General features: G+C 59.7%; 4 protein-coding genes across 4 annotated transcripts; 2 read left to right on the top strand and 2 right to left on the bottom strand.

Moving 5' to 3' along the window:
* Window positions 1–345: 345 nt before the first annotated feature.
* On the top strand, window positions 346–3705 carry TEF3 (translational elongation factor EF-1 alpha; the record flags this gene model as incomplete). Its single annotated transcript, XM_028636540.1, has 3 exons — window positions 346–494; window positions 635–3588; window positions 3650–3705. 3 exons carry the CDS (start codon window positions 346–348, stop codon window positions 3703–3705), a joined length of 3159 nt encoding a protein of 1052 aa, XP_028491296.1.
* Window positions 3706–6807: 3102 nt separating this feature from the next.
* D7B24_002329 (uncharacterized protein) lies at window positions 6808–13057 on the top strand (the record flags this gene model as incomplete). The annotated part of the gene is made up of 9 exons (XM_028636539.1): window positions 6808–7514; window positions 7570–7939; window positions 7995–8012; window positions 8093–9959; window positions 10010–10303; window positions 10377–10595; window positions 10653–10955; window positions 11013–11201; window positions 11259–13057. 9 exons carry the CDS (start codon window positions 6808–6810, stop codon window positions 13055–13057), a joined length of 5766 nt encoding a protein of 1921 aa, XP_028491295.1.
* Window positions 13058–13674: 617 nt separating this feature from the next.
* On the bottom strand, window positions 13675–16797 carry TTC27 (Tetratricopeptide repeat domain 27; the record flags this gene model as incomplete). Its single annotated transcript, XM_028636538.1, has 1 exon — window positions 13675–16797. The coding sequence occupies one exon, from the start codon at window positions 16795–16797 to the stop codon at window positions 13675–13677; it is 3123 nt and encodes a 1040-aa protein (XP_028491294.1).
* A 708-nt stretch (window positions 16798–17505) lies between these two features.
* Window positions 17506–22277, bottom strand: D7B24_002327 (uncharacterized protein; the record flags this gene model as incomplete). Its single annotated transcript, XM_028636537.1, has 4 exons — window positions 17506–17831; window positions 17892–21453; window positions 21514–21922; window positions 22174–22277. The coding sequence occupies 4 exons, from the start codon at window positions 22275–22277 to the stop codon at window positions 17506–17508; spliced, it is 4401 nt and encodes a 1466-aa protein (XP_028491293.1).
* Window positions 22278–22717: the final 440 nt, after the last annotated feature.

The raw sequence follows: 22717 nt of genomic DNA, 5'->3' as shown, positions 1-22717 counted from the left end.
TTTCCTCCTCCTGGTTGTCGTCTTCCTCCGGACGCAATTTCAAAAAGACAAAACTAAAAGAGCCGCAATAGAGCAGATACGACCTCCATCGTCTTCTGCGGGCCCCTCTTCCACACGACTCCTCCACCCCTCCCTCTTCCAAAAGTCTTCTTTTGCGTACGCAGCATAGACTTTCGGTTTTTCTTCTTCTTTTCGACGACTTAGATCTCGATAGACGTTGCATCTCATCTCCAGAGACGCAGCACAACAAAAAGTCAACGGTTTCACTATCCGAAGACTTTTTCTGTCCCTCCCACACCACCACCACCTTCTCTCCCGAAGCCTCGCGTAATATTTACCGACAACATGGCCGAGAACGCTCAGTCCGTCAAGGTTCTTGACGAGCTCATGAAGAAGCTCACCATCTCCAAGGAGGCTGCCGAGGTCAAGGATGCCTCTGCCGCTCTCGCTTCCTTCATCAACGGCCGCATCGAGGACCAGGCTGTCCCCACCAAGTGAGTGTTTTCTGACCCCCTCAATTTTTACAGTGGCGAGCCCACATTTTCTCCCGTGTGGTTTTCCCCAAACGGCTTTTCACCTCACCCGCCAGTCGCGATGACAGATGACATGTTGGCTAACCTCGTCCCCTCTGCAGGACCGTTGATGCTCTGAAGAAGGAGTTCGCCAACAAGAAGGATGCCGCCGCTCGCGAGCGGGCCGCTGTCGCCGTTGGCGCCATCGCCTCCCACTCCGAGATCTCCTCTCACGTGGAGCCCTTCCTCGTCGACCTCCTCCCCACCGTCCTCGCCGCCGTTGGTGACAAGGCCGCGCCCGTCAAGACTGCCGCCACCGCTGCCGCCATCGCCATCGGCCAGGCCATCAGCCCCAACGCCGTCAAGGCTATCCTTCCTCCCCTGAAGGTCTCCATCATCGAGGCCCAGAAGTGGCCCGAGAAGATGGCTGCCCTCGACATCATCGACATCCTCGTCAAGACCGCCCCCGCTCAGCTCGCTCACCGCGTGCCTGAGCTGATCCCCGTCATCTCCGAGTCCATGTGGGACACCAAGAAGGAGGTCAAGGAGCGTGCCTACAAGACCATGGAGCAGCTCTGCCAGCTCATCGTCAACAGGGATATCGAGCGCTTCATCCCCGAGCTCATCAAGTGTATCGCCAAGCCCGAGAACGTCCCCGAGACCGTCCACCTGCTCGGTGCCACCACCTTCGTCACCGAGGTCCAGGAGCCCACTCTTGCCCTCATGGTCCCCCTGCTGGATCGTGGTCTCGCCGAGCGTGAGACTGCCATCAAGCGTAAGGCCGCCGTCATTGTCGACAACATGTGCAAGCTCGTCGACGACCCCAACATTGTCGCGCCTTTCCTGCCCAAGATGATGCCCGGTCTCCAGAAGAACTTCGACAACCTCGCTGATCCCGAGGCTCGTGAGAAGACCAGGCAGGCTCTTGACACTCTCAACCGTGTTGGCAACATCCAGAACGGTGTCATCCCTGAAGTCAAGCTCGACGGCGATATCGCCACCGTCCTTGCCAAGCTCAAGGAGGTTCTCGGCACCAAGTACGGCAAGGCCGCTCAGGTCGAGCCCGTCCTCACCTACATCTCCGCCATTGCTGGCCAGCTCATTGACGAGAAGGAGATCGAGGCCATTACCTGGGTCGAGGCCCTCAAGCCTTACGTCGCTGTCATCACCGGCGACAAGGACTCCGAGACTGTCGTCGACACCCTCCGCAAGCGCGCCTCCCCCGGTGCCGCCGAGGCCGCCGAGGGCGATGCCGACGATGAGGAGGGTGAGGACCTTTGCAACTGCACCTTCTCCCTCGCCTACGGTGCCAAGATTCTGCTCAACCAGACCCACCTTCGCCTGAAGCGTGGTCAGCGTTACGGTCTCTGCGGTCCCAACGGTTCCGGCAAGTCCACTCTCATGCGCGCCATCGACAACGAGCAGGTCGAGGGCTTCCCCAAGCAGAGCGAGGTCAAGACCGTCTTCGTCGAGCACGACCTTGACTCCGCCGATACCGAGATGACCACCATCGACTGGACCATCAAGAAGCTGCGTGAGGCTGACGTCCAGACCCCTGTCGAGGACGTCAAGGCCAAGCTCAACGAGTTCGGCTTCACCGAGACCATGGTGTCTGGCGAGATCACCGCTCTGTCCGGTGGTTGGAAGATGAAGCTCGCTCTGTGCCGTGCCGTCTTCGAGGCCCCCGATATTCTGCTTCTCGACGAGCCTACCAACCATCTCGACGTGAAGAACGTCAAGTGGCTCGAGGACTACCTGCAGAACTCCCCCTGCACGTCCATCATCGTCTCCCACGACTCTGGCTTCCTCGACAACGTCTGCCAGCACATCATCCACTACGAGCGCTTCAAGCTCAAGCGCTACCGTGGTAACCTGAAGGAGTTCGTCAAGAAGTGCCCCTCGGCCAAGTCTTACTACGAGCTCGGCGCCTCCGAGATGGAGTTCCAGTTCCCCGAGCCTGGTTTCCTTGAGGGTGTCAAGACCAAGGCCAAGGCCATTCTCCGTGCCACCAACATGACCTTCCAGTACCCCGGCACCACCAAGCCCCAGATTGAGGAGATCTCGTTCCAGTGCTCGCTCGGCTCCCGTATTGCCGTCATTGGCCCCAACGGTGCCGGCAAGTCTACCCTCATCAACGTCCTCACTGGTGAGCTCATCCCCACGTCGGGTGAGATCTACCAGCACGAGAACATCCGTATCGCCTACATCAAGCAGCACGCTTTCGCTCACATCGATAACCACCTCGACTCCACCCCCTCCGAGTACATCCAGTGGCGTTTCCAGACGGGTGAGGATCGCGAGACTATGGACCGTGCCAACAAGATCATTACCGATGCCGACGAGAAGGCCATGGACAAGATCTTCCGCATCCAGGACTCTCAGCGTCGCGTCATTGGCATCAACTCTCGTCGCAAGTTCAAGAACTCGTACGAGTACGAGTGCTCCTTCGCTCTGGGTGAGAACGTTGGCATGAAGAACGAGCGCTGGACTCCCATGATGTCCGCCGACAACGTCTGGCTGCCCCGTAACGAGCTTCTGGCTTCTCACCAGAAGATGGTCGCCGATGTCGATATGAAGGAGGCCCTCGCCTCTGGTCAGTTCCGTCCCCTTGTCCGCAAGGAGATCGAGAGCCACTGCGCCAACTTTGGCCTCGACGCCGAGCTTGTCTCCCACTCCCGCATGCGCGGTCTGTCCGGTGGCCAGCGTGTCAAGGTCGTCCTCGCCGCGTGCTCGTGGCAGCGCCCCCATCTTATCGTCCTTGACGAGCCCACCAACTACCTTGACCGTGACTCCCTGGGTGCCCTGTCCAAGGCCCTGAAGGCCTTCGGTGGTGGTGTAATCATCATCACTCACAGCGCTGAGTTCACCAAGGACTTGACTGAGGAGGTCTGGGCCGTCCTTGACGGTAAGATGACCCCCTCCGGCCACAACTGGGTCCAGGGCCAGGGTGCTGGTCCACGTCTCAAGGCCGATGAGGGCGAGGAGGAGGAGAAGTTCGATGCCATGGGCAACAAGATTGTCTCCACCAAGAAGAAGGCCAAGCTTACTTCTTCCGAGCTCCGCAAGAAGAAGAAGGGTATGTTTCATCTCTGCCGCACCCCACCATGATGACGATTCACTAACTCTGCCTTTTCCAGACCGTATGGCCCGTCGCAAGCGTGGTGAGGAGGTCTTCTCCGATGAGGATGAATAAATCATTTCGCCCCCTACGAGCGAAATCCTGTTCCTCAATACCCACCACCTCGGCATACCGCCCTTTTCCTTTGTTACGAGCCTTCGCCACGAAAAAAAAAGTCGTTCCCGGGTTGTTTGGTTGCATGGTCGCGGGCTTCTGGTTTTGACGTATAATTCCCTTTTCTTGATGATGCATCCCCATGAGATTCCCCCAGACGAAACACACGCCGGAAGATGTGGAACGTTACCCGCCTCGTCGTGGGGTTGGAGGACCCCAGGGCCGAGGACGAGATGTTCCTGCGGCAGGGAATGACGTGGATGACAGTGGAGAGTAGATAGACGGCAACTGAGAGCCATCAACTTCACCTTGTACAAGTAACGTGATTGTGATGTCTGTTCGAGGTCTGTCTGCTATGGGGTGTGGAGTGTCACGTGAGACTTGTATTTCTGTCCCCCAGATTCGCTCTATACAAAACACACTGGGCAGGCAGATAGATGTACGAGGCCTGTTGACTTCAACAAGATCGAATACAACTTCGTATCGACTGGTGCGGATGGGGGCACTGGGCTCCCCAGAAGCTGGTCTTTGTTCGCTGGGCCACGCGCCGCTGCAGCACACAATCGAGACTCCATTGAACACCGGAATGCAGCCTGGCCCCCCACTGCCCCCCGTTTGGCAGGCCAAAGACTGCGACAAAGAAGAGGTCCGATGCCTCGCTGCTTCTGGTGACAGGATATCAAGGCCGCCTTCTTTGTCCCCGGTGACAGCGAGCGCGCGGTGCATTCGACGCCGCGAGGCTACCTACCCCGGACGAGGACAGAGCAAATGCTCCACTGATGTGAGCAGCGCACGCGTGCGATGGCTTCATCCCTGCGGGTGGGCCTCTACGTAGCCTTCATATGGCGCGCTCTGAGCAGAGTCTTCACCTTGTCAGCTCGCCATGTTTGTTTCCGCCTCACGTTTAGGTTTCTGTGCCGCCGATACTCGCAAATATTTCGATACTCATGAATATGCCTCTGCTGCTCCACCGGGGTTCGCGCCAGTACCATCAGACGCGTGGCCGGGCTTGTTGTAACACATGTGAGACGGGGATGAGTAGACACGCCTAGCCAATTGTGGGCTTATCCATGGATAGGCTTTTGGACAGATATGTTTCGGGGAAGTTTTGATCAGAGGTGCCTAGAGAGAGGCGGGACCGGTTGGGATAATGACAAACGCGTACATGCCCGCTATGACCTTGAGTGATGGTTATTCCATTTAAGTATCAGGGAGCTTGGAGCTTACTGCTAATAAATACGCCTCCAACTCGTAGGATGTCTCAACCCCGCTAAGCACCATAACGATGGTCTGAGTACTCGATCGCATGCTGCCCATCCTTCATTGTCCTTCACCGCTTGAAGAAACTTGAATGTTTGGTACCCAGTCATAGTCAACAGTGGATCTTTGCATAGACATGGAGGCAACACTATGACCGAGGTACCAAAACAAGATAATCTACATGGGAGATGATAGGAGACCATCAGATTGGCGACGGGGCTGAATGGTGGGCTCTTTAGAAGCCTGGTGATGGATGTAGTGTTCTCAGCATAACAGATATCGTGCTGAAGCTGTAAATGTTCAGCAAGGTCCTACAGGTCGTATGTGCTGCAGCACTCCCCTGAGAACCAGTCCCCTAGGATCTTGGACCAGGGCCGTGATACCTTCATGCTCTCATATTTTCGCGTCATCATCCTCTCCTTTCTGTCTCGTTAAGAGATGAACATTAAGTGCACTCATCTTAAACCAGGTTCGGTCAAGTAATTGACCATTTCACTAGTGATTTGAATCATCACTGTTCTAACATGCAGGCGGATGCACGGCCAGCATACTAATAATATCGGGTGCGTTTCCTGGGTCGGCAAGGAGCCGCACACCTTATGGTCGAATTTCCGCCAACGTGGACTCCATCTCTTAGACCTTTCAGTGACGCCTATATGACAGCCGAAGTTCCTGCACTGGGTATCAGTGAGTCAGGCTGCGACCATCATACAGGGAAAGTGTATGCGTTGGCACAGGAGTTCTGCTGCACAAACTCTTGTGACTTGCTAAAGATATGTCATCTGGCTCCAAGCGAAATATACTCAGTATGCTAGCGAATCTGTCTCAAAGTCGCGTCTCCCTACTTTGAATGTTTGATTCTGATTGACCCAACTTGAACGCCGCAACCCCCGATAGATGTGCTAAGCTCTCATTAACCTGCTTCCTAGCCGCGTTGATCATCGCATTATGCCGTTCACCTCTAAGCAATAAGCCAAGAGATCTGTCAGAGCGTTGTTTAGAGCAGAGTGAAGGGGTCTTCCACAGGGTCCGCAGATAGTTAGAATATAGGTATGGGATAGGAATACATCTGAATTCTGGCCCTCCGCAGCTTGGGGGGCCCTCCGCAGCCTATATATACGTTCTCTCCGGGCCCTTAGCCCCTAGCCAGCCCCTTAGCTTGGCAGGCCCTTGGTGGCTCCGCAGGGGTCCTGACAAGATCCGTCAAGCTGCAGACCCAACATGTATTATCACGCAACGTCAAAACATAATGCCAAACAAAGCCTTGATATTGACGCCCGCGCCACACTCTTCCTCATCCGTCTGCATCCTTCGCCCATACAGTTCTGTTCTGCCTTACCCGTGTTCGTCAATGCCAGACGTCAGGCGATGCATTCTAAGCTATGATTTGATTCTTTGTTCAAGAGCCTGAGTACTCTCGAGGCCAATGCTTTGAGCAACGAGGTGGCAGCTTTGCCTTGTGTCTATTCTCGTCTTTGTTGCTATCCCTCGACCTGAAATATAGGTGTCTCCTTTGTCCGACACGACCCGCGACCGCTCGAGGTCGGTTGCTATGGGAGAGCTCGCGAATTTCAACACAAGTTCCCTTATCAATCCCGCCATACTGAAAATCAATGAATGCACATGGTTGCTTTTGCCCTGTTCATGTTTTCTCGTTTCGTGTACGCGCTCTGTGTTTCTCGCAAAGCCATCGTGCACCTCCTAGATATCACCTTTTAGGTGTCTCTGCTCACTTTTCAATCGACCATGCAATGCCATACCATGGCATCGCCAACAGATCAAAGCCTGCCCGACGAAGCCACGATGGCCGATAATCTTGAGGTACTCGAAGCCTTGGTTTCTGACCTGCCTTCAGGGCGTTACCTAGAGTTCTTGGATGACGTGCAGAACCATGCTGGGAACACACTTATGGGCCTAAAAACTGCCAAAACACCTGCCACGAACGCCATCAGCCCCCCCTCTTCGAGTAGCTACGTCCCACCGGCAAAGACACAAACGTGGGCCACGCCTAGCGGCTGGACATCGAGGTACGGAGTATCAAGGAAGACCCCGTATGTAGGAGGCGGCCGGTCTTGGATAGATCCCGACTTCCCTCGACTGAACCATGACACGTTCGAGCCGGTCAACCCTCCAGACCCCGGCGACACGATCCCAGAGCCGCATCCCGAGGACCTTGATCGCTTGTTGCAGGCGGAAGAGATGCAACGCCTGGCGCTCGGCGGTATGCGCACATGGGAGGCCGCTCTCATGGTGCAGGAAGAGGAGAACATGCCGAAAGAGACCGAGCCCCTTGCATCCAGCGAGACGCTGGCGGACAGCGACATGATCGACGAGTCGAAGTGGTTTAGAGTCCTAGGAAAGGATCGATGGGTCTGCGACTTTGAAGAATTTGTCGACGGAGACGGAGAAAATAGGAAGTGGTCTGTCGATGATGCGATTCTCTGGGCAGAGCTTCGACAAGTCCTAGACATTGCAAACCGCATTCTCAAACAGGCTTCTTACACCAGGTGGTAAGTCGCTCCTCCTTAGGGGCTGGCATGGACACTGATCGATGATCCCATGTAGGATGTCTACGTTCCTCGATATGAGGACGATCCGCGCCACCAAAAACGTACAGTTGCCCAAAGGCGGCAAAAGTAAAGAAAGGGGCACGATATGGAGGGCCACAGAAAGAGCAATCGATGCCCGCTTTGACGTGAGCGATTGCATAGAAGCCATTGACCACTTCTGCGAGGATGTCAATTTTACCTTTAACTCTGTCAACCGCAATTCAGAGGCGCCCAACGGCTGTCCTTATGGAGTGACTGGTCCGCTCGAGATCGATGGCCGACAATCGACTCTGATACAGGTCGATACTATGGGTGCTCTGGCCCTGATCAAACCCGGGGTCAGCGAGACATCAAAACGCCAAGCCAGAGCGCTCCTAGCGATCACAGTATGTTCTGTTTCCCCCCAAGCTATATGTTGTGTTTGCTGATGGCTGTATGCAGATCACTCATGAGATACTGGTAAGTTTTCAGCGCAAAGCAAACTCCGTAGACAATCTTTCATCAAGATTTAAGCGGACATATGACTTACATGCATCTAGCACGGCGTCAGATTTGGCCAGACCAATTTCAATCAGTTGACGGAAATGCTTCCCGAACCTCACCCTGATCGCGAGACGGCAAGTCACCGGCAACAACAATTGTGCCTGCGCTTTGCTAATAGTTTGCAGTTCATGTTTAACGAGCTGCTGTCTGAAATGGGCGAATCATTCGAAAACGCCATCTTCGGCGGTGTCGCCAATCTAAGTGCACATCCTCTTGACATATACCGCTTCAGTGGCTCAACCAACGGCGCCGCACTTCTGGCATCGAATATAAAATGGCCTATCCTTAAGCCGAGCACATGGGCGTCGCACTCGATTCGCATCGATTTGGAGTATCCGTATACCTATGAGAGTTCGCCGGTGCCAGCTCTGTACACATGCGCCACGACGACGAAAGAATTCTGGGAGTCTACTGTTGCGAAGTATGGCAGCGACGCGCTCCGAATGCCCCGAGTATTTGATACCCGTGTTACGACCGGCTTCGATGTCTCGTGCGTGCCCGCAGCCTGGAACCATGACTTGAAGACCAATGCTTCACTCGAGCGGCCGCTGAAGCAAATGGCTCGTCGGATACAGTATCGAAGGAAGCAATACGAAGAGTGGCGCCCGTGGTATAAGGAGGCTTACGAAGAATGGCGAAACTCTCCCTACGGCAACGTGTGGAATAGGTTCGACCTAGAAAAGGTGCTCAACAAGCATCTCGTGGGTCGCACATTCGCAGACGAGCGGGACATTGCGGATATCATTTCGACTTGGTCGAACCCTCTCGTCTGGCCAAACGCCGGCCCAGAAGAGCTCCCATGGCTCTTGGATAGTCACGACATGATCGACAAGAGCAACTGGTTCTACCGTGCCATGTGCATGCTGATTACAGCGGTACTCCCCATCCGTTTCAAGCCGCTTCACGTGAACCCGCGAAAAGGCCACATGCCGGAGCTGGTGAAGAACCCCTGGACTGTTCGACCCTCGGTGCTGGAAGGCCAGCCGGAAGAGCAGCGCGCCTTTCTTAACAGCATTGCCGATTCGGCGTACCGCGAATCAGATCCGATTGAGAACACGGCAGACTTCGTGCTCAACTTTCCAGGTCACAAACTTGACGGGGAGCAAGGCAAGGAGCCCTACAGCATCAAGGACCCCCGATCGCCCCGAGCTCTCCGAAGACACTTTCTCCACGAAGCGGCTGGCTATTTCAAGATATACGAGAATCTCAGTGCGGCGCCGCTGGGCCTCAAAGAAGCCTTTGAGGCAGCCCTCAAGGACGTCGCGGCGCAGGTCGGCAACCTCGCTGACCCTGATGTCAACAGAGAGGGCACATGGCTCAATCTCAACTTTGCCATGCCTGGATACACTCGCGCGACGCAAAAGACTTGCCTGTACAACACCATCGAGCAGTACCGCCCCATCTGGGGTCGTGACGCGGATCCAGACCCGGTTGACACGAGCCTGCCCACCTGGGCGCAGATGGTCGACGTGATCGCGCCCCTTGAGGACAAGCACCGCGTTATGTATCAGTGGATGCCGGCGGACATTTTGGAGCAGAACAGTGGAAACGGTAGAGAAGTATGCATCATTGAACGCCGTACCGTCTATCTAGTCTGCTTTTGGGACGCCGTCAAGCCGCCAGAGAGAAGCCCGCTGCATGATGAGTATTATGGCTGGGTCAGATTAGGGCGACCAATTCCGCTGCAGCACGGCGATCTAATGCTGGACATGCATGTATCGAACAACAACGGGCAATTTGATCCGGAAGCGTTGATAGGGCGATTCATACCAGAGTATCGAGAGCACGAGGTGGCCATGCGTGATGGACAGGATGGCCAGCCGTTCTGGATTGTTCTTGAACGGAACATTTTTGACATTACAAGTAGGTTCACTTCGTACCATAGGCGATTGCAAGAAACTAACTGCTAGCAGACTGGACCTCTCCGATCATGACCGATGAAGGCCAAATACCACTGCATACACTGCTGCGAAGTGTGCCGGGCGGGAGCCCTGCACACAAAGTCATCATGAGCCAATACGATCTTTCGGAAGTGAGAAGCAGCCTCTGGGAAACCAGAGTCGGTACAGTCTGGGCGGGCGAGATGCCGAAGACGCGTACCTTTAACGTCTACACTAGGCGTGAGGTGGCAGCCCATCGATACCTCGACAAAGAATGCCCCCTTGGTGCCTACATCATCATTTGGAACAATGTCTATGACGTGACAGGTACGTTTGAGAGGAGCATCCAGATGACACCACAGCGCTCCGTTGTTTCAGGGAGTACTGACAAGGCGAACAGAATGGGCGCGTCTGCATCCGGCAGGCATCCAGCTGATTGCGCCGCACGTGGGAAAGGATGTATCGGACATCTTTAGAGAAAACCACAATTTTCTTGCCATATTGAGTGCCATCGAACATCTTCGCATCGGCCGCATCGTACCCGAGCACGACCCTGATACAAGGGTTCCGCCTCACACGTTTGCGCATCACGACACACTCATATCCTTCCAGCCAGATTGTACGTTGTGATCCATGAACATGGCCGGCTGTACAACTACTGACACTTTTGGCACAGGGATCCAAGATACAGCTCGTGGCGAAGTCTATCGAAGCCTTTGGAACGACCACAGCCCATGGACCATAGACGACGAAGGCATCTTCGCGGATCGACACCTCTACAGCCTCGAAAAGAGGAGAGTGATCGAGACAATGAGGGGGTCGATGGAGCTCATCACGCACAAGATCCGCAGGCCCCCGTTCGAGGACGTGGCGCAAATGTTGCCCGCCATTTTGGAAGACTTCAATGGCCAAAGGATCGACGAATGGACCCTCGCATTGGCCTTTGTTGCTGTCGATGAGTGGGTGTATGACGTGACAAGTAAGTAGCCTGTGTATGCTGCTCGGCTGGTCGTAGGTGACTGTACTGACTGGACAGACGTCATGAGATATGGTATTGAGGAAGAAAAGGCCAAGCTCAGCCCGTGGGTAGGTCGTGTCATTGACGACGAAGAAATCAGGAACTGGGTGATCGAAACCTTTGAGTTTGCCGTCGTTGCGCAGCTGGTCAACGAAATTACCGAGGACCCTGACCAGTGCGAGAACTGGGACCCGAGGATACCAGATCGTAAGTCCATCTTGCTTGAGGGACCGATTCAAGCACAACCAGCTAATCCTTCAGTAGACAACCCCGATCAGATTTATAAAAAACTCATCAACCTCGTCACTTCGTCAGAGGCAAAGCCAAAGAAGAGGAAGCGTGAAGAGGAAAACACAACGGAGACGACAGAAGATCTGATTGCGCCAATCAAGAGGCCCAAGCTAGATTCAGAGGGAAGCGATGCGTCGGACGATAGCTTTGCGAGATACTTTGAGCCGCCAGCAGATGATCCGGACTCTGATGTCCCCCTGTGGGGGCAAGCGATGATAGCCCGACCTTCCCTTACTCCGGGTGACGGGGGCGATGATAGCGAACCACCGAATGAGCGTCCAACGGAGCGCAATGATCCCTGGAACAGAGAAGCCAAGGCTCCAAATCGTTCGTCGTCTTCTTCGCCCGGACGTGCTAGTCGACGGACAGCTTCAGGCCGTGCAGGAGGCAGCGGGCCAAGGGGTTCGGGCAGCAGAAGCCCCCACGCGTCGTCACCAGGCCCCTCGAGGTCTCGCACACCAGACTTTGACCCCCTGGATATCATCGATCAGCGGGCCCTCCAAAACAGCCTGCGACACAGACTCAACACGCTGGCCGAGAGATCCAAGATCGCCAAGCCCGCTCAACGACGAGGCGCACGGCGCGCCCAAGCCGAAGCGTCTCGCAGCTCGCCCGGGTCGAGCCGGAGCAACACCACGACGCCCGAGAAAGGCCGCACGAGCCCCGAGAAGGCTCGACCAGACCCCGAAACGCCCACCCGCGGGCCCGCGAGACGCGCCCCGGCGCAGCAGCCGCCCGTGTACAGCGAGGAGCCCCGCGAGAAGCTGCCGGCGGCCGGCGAGGGCTGGCTCAGCGAGAGCGAGAAACGTCGGCGCGCCGTTGACGAGGTGCTCTACCGCGAGCAGGCGCCCGCGCCGCGTATCGTGGCCGGGACGGCGCGCCCCATGGGTGCCGCGGAGATAAGTATGATGCGGCGTGCCGTGATGCAGGTTGACACCGATCGCGAGCGCATGATGCAGTGGAAGGACACGCGGGAGACCAAGCAGATCCGACCTTCGCTCGACGCCCTGACCAAGCTGGCGGTCGACCGCGAGGAGGAGCGAAATATCGAAATGGAGGAGGGGAGGAGAGCGGAAGTATGGCTGGCGGAACAGGTGGAGAAGGCAAAGGCCAACTTGGCCCAGGGACCCGAGATACCGACGAACCCGCCCACGAGTGAACCCGCCGTCCCGGCGCCGTCTATGCCTCTTCCCATCGTGGGCGGCCCGAGGCCCTCCCCCTCGGATGCGCCCGCGCAGGAGAAGCTCGCGCTGCAGAGGCTTGCGCAGGGAAGTCTGGCGGCGGCGAAGCTCGAGCAGGAGACGGAAGAATACCAACGGCTCTGCGTGGTCCTCAACGGCAGCATCCCACAGCTGGGAGCCCCCTTCACCTTTGCCAGCAAGGAAGAGCGCGCCCGCGAGAAGGCCAACCTCACTGCCAGGCTCGAGGAAGAGACCGCAGTCAGGACACAGGGTCCCGCCAAGGGTCCAAAGACTACGCAACATGATCCGGCGCGGGCAGCGGCACGGCGGGCTCTCGAGAAGAGGGCCGCGGCTGAGATTTCCGACTTCGAGGCTAGAGGCCTCAGGGGACAGCTGCAGCCGCAGGAGATGATCCCCGTGCTCCGTGAGCGGTTCCGCCGAGAGATCCTCAGACGGACGCCACAGTACAATATAGGCCTTCGCGGTCACATGGAACGAGCATTGTCACGGGTGAATCTCGCCGACTATAGGCCGAGGGTTAGCACCTACGTGCACAATGAGGAGGAGGAAGACATTTACGGCCCGTCGTAGGATGTCGGTCTGTGACGTATCGATCGATGGAGTGAGGGCTGGCAACACAGAGTTTCATGACTGTAAGACGTCAAATCCTGGAGGACCGCCGGATCCCAAGAGGACGGAGATGAGCCCGCTGTGAGTGCGACTGGCAAGGGAGCCAGGAGTGTGAAAATATTGTTTATAACTGAGGGCAATTTTAGGGTTTTCTTTTTTTTTTAATGGCGTTACGAATGTAGTAGGTCAATTTATATCTTTAGCTTCGTACCTCTCTAGTTACGTTTATCAAAATGAATCAAAGTCGAAAATGGTCCACACCGATGTTTACAACCAACAAGCTTGCGTTCGCAAGGCTCATGAGAAACTGTGTGTAGGTGCGAACAATCATGGCCAAACACAAACATCACGTTGAAGAAACACCTTCAAAATCATGACGGCGAGCGAAAAACCTTTCGTGTCGGTGTTTTTCATCTAAAAACAAACATCACGTTGCAGAGACATCATCATAACCATGACCGCGAGAGCAGCCTCATCCAAATCTCTATCCAAGCAAACCAGTTTTTCAACTCCGTCTCGATGCTCCAGTCTCCATCTCTGCCCCATGCCGTCCCTGTTGCCGTCTACGCGTCTAGAGTCTATGCCAACCCCTCCGCCAGCCTCTCGAGCACCTTCCACCCCTCACTCCCCTCCCACGCCGTCTTGGCCTTGCCCATGACGCTCCGCACCGCGCTCCTCGCCTTGCCCCTCCACCGCTCGCCCACGCCCTCCGCCAAGGCGCCATAGTTCTCCAGCACGCCGACGAGCTCGTCCGTGCGCGCCACGACCTCGCCCCAGGCCTCCTCGTCCTCGAGCCAGCTCTTCGTCGTGCCTCCGTCGCTGGCGCCCAGCGCCGAGGCGCTCCCCATGGCCGTCCTCCAGCCCTTCTCCGCGGCGTCGACGGCGCCCTTGTAATCGCGCCGCCACGCCCGAACGCGCGCCACAATCTCCCACAGCTCCGACCGCGTCGTGATGAGCGGCACGACGGCGTCCTCGAGGAAGAAGGCGACGGCCCGCGCCAGGGTGCCGCGCGGGGGCTCGTAGACGCCGGCCGTGCCACTGCTGCCGCTGCCGTCGCTGTCCTGCTTGGGCTGCGCGATGAGCGCGTCCTGGACGAGGGCGCGCAGGACGGCCGCGTCGAGGGCCGTCTCGGAGGCGCGGATGCGCACGAGGGCGCGCAGCGCGTGCAGCACGTCGGTGTAGGCGGGCGGGTGCGAGCGCGTCGCGAGCGTGAGGACGTTGTCCCAGATGCGCCAGTTGTCCTGCGACAGGGTCGCGCCGCGCTTGTAGGCGGCGAGGGACTGCGCGAGGATGACCTCGGGGTCCTGTTGCGTCTTCTTGCTCTCCCTTGTCGCGGCCGTCGCGTCGCCTTCTTCGTCGTCGGCGAGGACGGGAGCGGGTGCGTCCTCGAGCTTGGCGTCCTTGAGCTCGGCGCGTAGGTCGTCGATCACCTGCAGGTACTGGGACCACAGCGCCGAGCCGAGGTTGCTCCAGGTGCGGGCGTCCTCGCCGCCGATGGGGTCGCCTGCCGCGGCAATGGCGCGGCGGTAGGCTTCGGCGGCGTCGCCGGGGCGGCCGAGGCGGAGGTCAATGTCGCCGAGGCGGGACCAGAGCTCGGGGCTCAGGCGGTTGCTGCCGACGGCCAGTGCGTAGGCTTCGCGGGCGGCGGGCAGGTCCTTCTTCGCGAGGTGGTACTCGCCGAGCGACTTTTGGGCGCGGGCGAAGCGGTGGTTGGAAATCTCCCAGGCGCGCAGATAGTGGCTCGGGTCCTGCTCGAGGTCGCCGAGGATGCAGAACAGGCGCGGCGCGTTGGGCACGGCAGGGCTGCGCTCGGGGCCGGAGAAGTGCGCCGGCGTCAGATGGACCACGTCATCAGGGAGATCTTCGGCGTCTGGGTCGACGGGCGACGTGGTGCCGGTCGCGTGGAAGAGGCGCCAGCGCATGATGCCCTTGGCCTTCTCCTCGCCGCCGCTGCCGCGTCCCGACTCGTCGTCAGCCGAGGCGGCGGCTGCCGTGGCGAGGCAGAGCGCAACCTCGGCCCAGAGGCGGAGACGCTTGAAGATCTCGAGGGCAGACACAAGGGAGCCGACGTGAGCCCACGAGTAGGCGAGCTCGGACTCGAGGTGCCAGCGTGGCGGAGACGCGAGCGCGTGGATGTACTGCAGGCGCACATGGGCGGGCGCCGAGTCGGTGGCTTCAGCGGCGCGGAAGAAGGTCGTCGGCTTGTCAGCATCGGGCTGCTCGGGTACTTGGTCAGGCGCCGTGACGGCGATCGCTGGCACGTCTGCGTCGTCCTTGTTCTCCTCCTTCTCCACGGCCTCGGCCTCGGCAGGCTGCTCCGTGTCAACGACGACCTGGTCGACAACAGCCTGCATCTGCAGCACGCCCCGCTCAATGGTGCGACTCCTGTGCATCTCAATCCTCGACCGCACGAGCAGCGCCTGCGTGTAAATCTGCCAGTTGGTCGACTTCTCCGAGACGACGCGCACGGCATACGGCAGCACCTCCTCCGACGTCAGCGTGTCGACGGGCGAGAAGGAATCCTTGAGCGTCGCCTCGGTCAACAAGATGATCTGGTCCAGGGGCGCAAGCTGCGGCTGGTCATCAGGCTGGATATCGACGAGCGCAGCGGGCAGCGTGGCGGACTTGGCGGCATCCCCGTCACGGCCCTCGGAAAAGTCAATCGTCTCCAGCAGCGTGTCGTCGTTGAGAGCGAGGGCATCGGGCTTGGCCTCGACATCTGCGTCGTCCTCGTCAGCGACGACCGTAGCCTCGGCCTCGTGCGCGGCACTGCGCGCCAGCACGACGAGCTGACTGATGCTCTTCTCCTGGAACCGCGTCCTCTTGCCCAGGGCACCCGAGAGCGCAAACTCGAACCTGTTGAGCCTGGTCGCCTCGCCCAGGGCCTCACGCGCCTTGTCGTCGCGCCCCAGCATGATCCACGCATTCGCCGCCTCGAGCAGGAACTGCACCTTGTCCTGACGTCCCCACGCCACGCCCTCGGTGGCAGCGAGCGCCCAGACATCGTCATCGTGGCCGTCGCCGAACAGCTGTTGGCGCACGCGCCCCAGCGACGCCGTAACCGTCTCGGCGAGGGAAGGCACGTCGATCCACTGCGACGTCTTGGCAAAGGACGCGCCAGACAGGGACGGCTGGGCCAGGAGGCGGTAGTGCCAGACGGCGAGACGCAGGCGCAGCCACGAGAGGGAGATGGTCGTGGCGGCGTCGAGCGCGAGCGGCGCCGTCTCGGACAGCGTCGTGGTAGCGGCAGCGGCAGCGACGATGCGGCGCGCAAAGGCAAAGAGCTCAATGTGCGGGATATGGGCGTAGGGGGCCACGCCGTCGACTTGGAGGTCGACGAGACAGGCCCTGCGCAGCGTCTTGACGTCCCCGTGGCCGGCGACGAAGAGGGCCGTCACAGGCTTCGCGTTCTCGAGAACGGGGCCGGTGACGTTGGACTGCAGAAAAGCGTTGAGGGCGGCGACGGCGATGGTCAGGGATTCCTGCTCGTCGGTGAGGGCGGCGACGGCGACGGTGAGGGATTCCTGCTCGTCGGTGCGGGCGGCTGGCTCGGCGTGCGGCGTCGCCGTCTTGAGGGACTGGGTGAAGGCCTTGATGAGGGTCTTGGCCGGCTCGGACGAGAGCACCTCGACGTACGAGCCGGCTGCCACCTTGGCGGCCAAGCCCTGCGGCGTCGCTGTTGATGGTTGGGCGACGGCCATGGCTCTGGTTGCCCAAGGTTGCTGCTGCTGCTGCTGCTGCTGCTGCTGCTGTGTGACTGAAATGACCCCGCGATGGTGATGATGGTGATGATGGTGATGATGGTGATGATGGTGGTGATGGTGATGGTGGTGATGGCTGCCCCGCCTGGTCGGCGTGAGGGAGCCTGAAAGATGAGAAATGGCACGGACGACGGCAAAGGAAAAATAGCAGTGAGCCTCTCCTGGGTATCAAGAACTGTCTTCCCAATGTTCAAGCAGCCTGCAGCTGAACTGGTGGCACGGCGGATGGAATGGATGCGAGGTTGGTTGACGGGCGAGAGAAATGTCATGTCCATTCATGGTGGGGGCGGGGCTCTTTCTCTTTCCACAGAGTTTTAATTCGCTGACCTAAGCACATTCACCGAGTCTCAGCGGTTCACCGAGCCTCACCGTGCTTCCACGGATCCTCCATCTTCACCCAAGGTACGGATATCAGGATCAAATCACAAGAGGAATCCATGCATGCTGTGTTCAACAGTGGACTGCCTACTGACTGTGCCATGCTCGCTTGACAGAGTACAACGCTGACGCTGCTGGCGTGGCATGTTCTTCAACCATGTCCTCAACAGACCATCATCCGCTCTCCATCCATACAAGTACACGAGCTGTCTCAAACAGCACCTCTGCTGCCACCTCCCGCTCCATGCTCCTCACGGGCCTCATCGTGCCTCATTTCTTCGACCCCTTCTTGCGTCCCGACACAACCTTGAACGCGGCACCCTGCATGTTCGTCTCGGCCGTCGGAGCGCCCGCCTCCTTGGCGCCGCTCTTCTTGGCGACCTCGCTCCACCCGCTGCTCGACGCCGCCGTCTTGCTCTCGCCGCCCGCCGACGTCGGCTGCTTCTCGACGATGCCCTGGTCGGCCCGCCTCTTGCGCCGCACAAACTCCTCCGCAAAGTGAGCGCCATTCATAGTTTTGCTGTTCGCGTAGATGGCGTCCGCAATCACCGACGTCTCCGCCGGCAGGATCATGAGCATGGCGGCAAATGTGTCGACTGCATCCATTGGTTAGCATGCTTTCTCCTTCACTTCGCAGATGCAACAGGTCAACTCACTGTCCACGCCGTGGATGCCGCCCCGCGTGAGCTCCCGGTGGAGCCACTTGTTGAACTCGTCCATGGCCACGTCCGTCTTGCCAGCGGCGGCCACACTGACGCTGCTGGCGACGGGCCGCGTGACCACGGGCTTGGGCGTCGACGACACGGGCTTGACGTTGGTCGTGCTGACCGAGCGCACCGGCGACTGCGCGACAGCCACGCCGCCCGGCGTCTTGACCTTGCCGCCGGCACCGACGGTCGCCCAGCCGGGGCCGACGGCGGCGCCGGCGGCAGCAGCAGGAGCACCCTGCTGCGCGAGACCCGGCGGGTTGCCGCCACCGGTGCGGAGCGCGAGGTCGGCGTAGCGCTTGCCGGCGGCCGACACAGCCCCCGACTGCACGGCGGCCGCACGCGCCTTCTCCTTGCGTGCCTCCTCCTCGCGCTGAATGTCGGCCAGCGTCTTCTGCTTGGCCGTCAGGTTGATGCCGGGCGCCGCCTTGACCGGGCCGGGCTTGGTCCACGGGCTGGCGGCAGCCACGGGCGAACCGTTGCCCCAGGTGCTCGTGGTCGGCAGGCCCGTGGCAATGGCTGTGGCCTTCTCGCGCTCGCGGAGTGAAGCGGCCTCCATCTCGAGAGCCTGCTTGCGGGCGGCGGCGGCGGCCTCCTCGGCCTTGGCAGCAGTGCGCGCCTCCATCTCCTGGATCTCCTTGAGGCTGGGGCCCTTGCGCTCGGCGGGCGTGGCCTCCTTGGCCCAGGGCGCGAGGGGAGGAGGCTCGGTCACAGAAGACGTGTCAGGCGTGCCGGTCTGCGAGCGGCTGTACTGCTCGGGGAGGCCCGACCGCACCCTCTGCGCCGTGGGAGCGGGGAGGGGCGTGCCGGACTGCGGGATGGGCGGCGGGAACGGCATGGGCAGGCCAGAGGTCGCCGACTTGGCAGCGGCCGCCTGAGCCTTCTGAACTTGCTGCGTCAGCGAGAGGAGCTGGCCCTCGTCCATTTCCTGCTCGGTCAGCTTGCGGTGGGAAGACTGCTCAACGACAGCAGCGTGGTCCTCCTCGATGCTCTGCTGGGGAATGTCGGCCTGCGCCGCGGCCTTCTGCTCCGCAGCGTCGCGTGCGGCACGGAGGCCTTCAAACTCTTTCAAGCGCTCACGAAAACCCTCGTCGTCCTCTGCGAGCTGCTCGGTGCCCGGCAGGTTGGCGCGCACATGGTTGTCGTTTCCCTGCGCACCACCAATGGGCGGCTGAGGGGGGAAGAAGCTGCCCTGGCTCTGGGCATTGCTATGGTTGGCGTTCACGGTCGGCATGTCGTCCTCACGAAAGGGGTCTTGTCCGGCCCCGACCGGGCCCTGTCCGTTTCCCTGTTGCTGCTGAGGCTGCTGCTGCTGCTGCTGCGAGGCGCCGTCGTAGTATCCAGACCCGGGAGCCATGTTGCTGGTCGGTGGCTGCTGGAGGGGAGCCCCGATGGGGGAGGCGATGCTGCCGAAGCTAGGTTGGCTCTGCAGACTGTGAGCGCTGGAATGGTGGTGCAGGGAGCCCTGAATACCACCTGGCTGAATCCTGGTGATGGCCTGCTGACGCATCATGACCTCGCGTTGCTGGGCCATGGCGAACTGCTCCTCCTGCTTGCGACGCTCGAGGTTGTTCTGCTCTTCGGCGGTGAGGGTACGGCCAAAGCTGGGGAAAAGGCCGCTGAGGGGAGGGACGACGCCACCGGGAGTGGCAGGCGAGAAGGGACCGTTGGCGGAAGGGGGGCCGTGAGGAACACCAATCTGGGGGACGAGGAACGGCTCGCGGGAGTTGCCGATGCGCCGGATCAGCTGGCCAAGGGGCTCGAAATCAGAGTCCTCGACCTTCTTGACGCGCAGGTCCGGCGTGAAGAAGTTGGCCTTGTACCAGTCGTTCATCTCGAGGCCGGTGAAGGGACCCTGGATTTGACCTTGAGGGTCGAGGTACACCCATCTCATACGATCAGGCATGACCATCTGGCGCTGCTGGTTAGACGGTAGGTCCGAGGTGGACGTGTTGATCGGGGTGTACGACTGCGGGCCACCGCCGAGAGGGCCGCCGGGCATCTCGCCAGGAGTGCCAAACACGTTGTTGTGGGCACGGCTGTCGGCGGACGAGGGAAACAGATCCTCAAAGACGCCGCGGCCGGTGCGCATGGGGCTCTCGGTCTCGCGATGGGGCGCAAAGTTGTTTCTGCCAATCGCACCAAGAGGGTTGCTCTGGCGGAGATCAGGAAGGGAGTCGCTCAGGTTCTCGTGCTGCTCGTGGCCCTGCATCTGCGCCTGCATCGCAGCAGGGAAGAGGGAGCCAAGCTTGCTGCGGCCGAGAGAGCCGGTGGCGCCGATGCCGCCGGCGCTCGGGGGGCCGAAGACACCACCACCAATGCTGGACAGGCCGGGAGACTGGAGCTCGCCGCCCATGGGGTTGAAAAGCGAGTTGCCGAAAGCGGCGCCGGGGAAACCCTGACGTTCACGATCGGGCGTGCCGACGGGGTTCGGGGCGGGCCAGCCAGTGAGGTTAGACAGCGAAGGGTAGGGTTTGGGGCCAGCGCTTGACGTCTGACTGCGGTCGCTGCCGTCGGCGAATGGGTGGGCGGGGAAGCCACGAGACAGGGTGCTAAAGTTGGAAGGCTGCTCAGCACCGATGCCGGCACCGTGGCGCTTGTCGCTCTCGTCGTGGTCCTCACCTCGCTCGGCGGGCGGGCTCCGGTACGGGTTGGTCTCGGACGGGCTGACGGGTCCCTGGTCGTGTTCGCCGTGCTGCCCCAGGTTCAGTCCCGACATGCCAAAGTCGCTGGTGGAGCCCTTGACGGGTGTCTCGAAGACTCCCATGTTGCTCGTCGCGGGGTTGGGCATCGGGGGCGGACTCGTATCCTTGGCCCCTCCGAGGGCAGCGCTGCCGGAGAGGCTGTCGTCGCCGAAGGGGTCGGTATCAGTCCGAGGGCGCGAGCGCCACGATCGATCGGCGGTGCCGCCAGGGGTCTCGGCCTGCTTGGCGCCACCCGCATCCTCGGCGCCTTCTTTTCCAGGAATCAGATTCGCGAAGCGGCTGCCGCCACGAACGCTACCCCCGAGCGCGGTGGGCGTCGGGAGGGCAAACTGGCCAAAGTTTCCCATGCCCGAAGACGGCGGCGGCGGGTTGGACTGGCCCCACAGAGAACTGATGTTGGTGCCGGCAATCGGAGTTCCCGCTGTGTTGCTACGCATCAGGCCTCCGAATCCACCTCGGCCTTGGGGTGTTCCACGACTGGGAGGGGCGCCACCTTCTTCTTCACTCAGGTCCTGGTCCTTGGCCTCGCCTCCCTTGCGCCCAAACAGGAAGCCGCTGTCGTCGCGGTTAAACCGTGCCGTGGCCGGGGACGAGACGCCTCCAGAAGCAAAAGGATTCGAGTCGGTTGTCTCGCGCCGGCGGGTGCTCGGACGAGAAGCGGAGGTCGGCGACGCAACGCCGAAGCCAGGACCGCCACTCCCATGCGAGACGGATGTTTTCCGGCCGTTGGTGCCGCCTTGCTGCGCGCCTTCCTTCTGTTGCTGGTTCGGTGGTTTCAGGGGGGAGTTGACGTCGGACGCAAAGGCCTGCGATACGGGGTCAGCATGTGGGGCTGGCAGGGTCACAAACGAGCCGGGCAAGCGCACCTCCTTCTCCTCAGCAGACAGATGACGCGAAGAGTTGGGACCGTTCGAAGCGGCGGGAAGCCAACACGAATTCGGATCCTGGTTGGCGTGGGTGTGGCCGGTCTTGCCCCAGCCACGTGACGAGTTACCGTTCGCATGGCCAGGGGCCCATCCAGGTTCGAGGACTTCGGAAGACTCTTGCTGGGTGGCGGCGTCTTGGAAAAGGTTGAGAATGGACTGCTTCGCGTACTGGGCTGGTTGTGAGGCGAAATCGTAGCTCGCTACGCCAGCGACCGAGGGCGTCGTGGGCTCCAGGGGCGTCTGAGGAAAGGCTTGATCGGAGGGCGTCGCGCTGTGGGAGGTCTGTCCTGGCGTCGTCGAGGATCGGCGGAAGGTGAGGGTGCCGTTGGGTCTGCCACCGCTTCTGGCCCTGCAAAAGAAGTGTCAATTGACGTCGTAGAAGGTGTGCGCGTGCAAAGATTGTGGGATCGCGATGGGATGGGTAGATGGAGACAAGGGGGTTGTGGTGAATTGCATGATGCTTCAAATTTGACCCAAGGGGGTGGAGTCGCCGCCCCATCCTCGAGCGAAGCACAGCAGCAGGTGAAAAAACGACAGCACCTCGTTCAGACAGCATCTCCATTCAGGATTAAAAAAAAAAAAAAAAAAGGATAGACCTACCAGTCACCTCCGGCACCTCCACGTCCATCACCACGACCGGCTCTCGCGTCACGGTTGGCATTTTGGCCTGCAGCGGCGGAGGCGAAACTCGAAGGAAGAGGCATGATTGTGATGTCGGTTTTGGGGAATCAAAAATCGAAATCAAATCTTCAAAGACGTCGCGATGGCAGGCAGAACGATGCTTGACGACGCGATGGCGGGATAGGGTTGGTTCGGGCAGGTAACCTGAAGCCACGTTGGGGGGGGGGGAGCGAGGCGAACAGGAATGCAGGGACAGATGCAAGTCGCGACAGGTCGGATGCGGACGTAGCTATACCGTAGGGAGAGGTAGAGCTTTTTTGCAGGGGGCAGACGGGTATAGGTGGCTTGCTAAACGATGGCTGAGATCGAACAAGAGGGTTGTTGGTAGAACGGGAGAGTCGTTGCGTGTTTGGATTGTTTTTGCTGGCTGGTGGCAGCAGTCGTAGGTGGGTTGATTCGTTGTTGATGCACAAGGCAAGGTAGTGTGATGGTGGGCTGGTGACGTGGTGGTGAAGCGTCAAGG

This window comes from Verticillium nonalfalfae (assembly GCF_003724135.2).
Source record: "Verticillium nonalfalfae strain VnAa140/NRRL 66861 chromosome Unknown scaffold_155, whole genome shotgun sequence".
Taxonomy (NCBI): domain Eukaryota; kingdom Fungi; phylum Ascomycota; class Sordariomycetes; order Glomerellales; family Plectosphaerellaceae; genus Verticillium; species Verticillium nonalfalfae.
The sequence above is the reverse complement of the archived record's forward strand: the minus strand, read 5'-3'. Positions and strand labels throughout refer to the sequence as shown.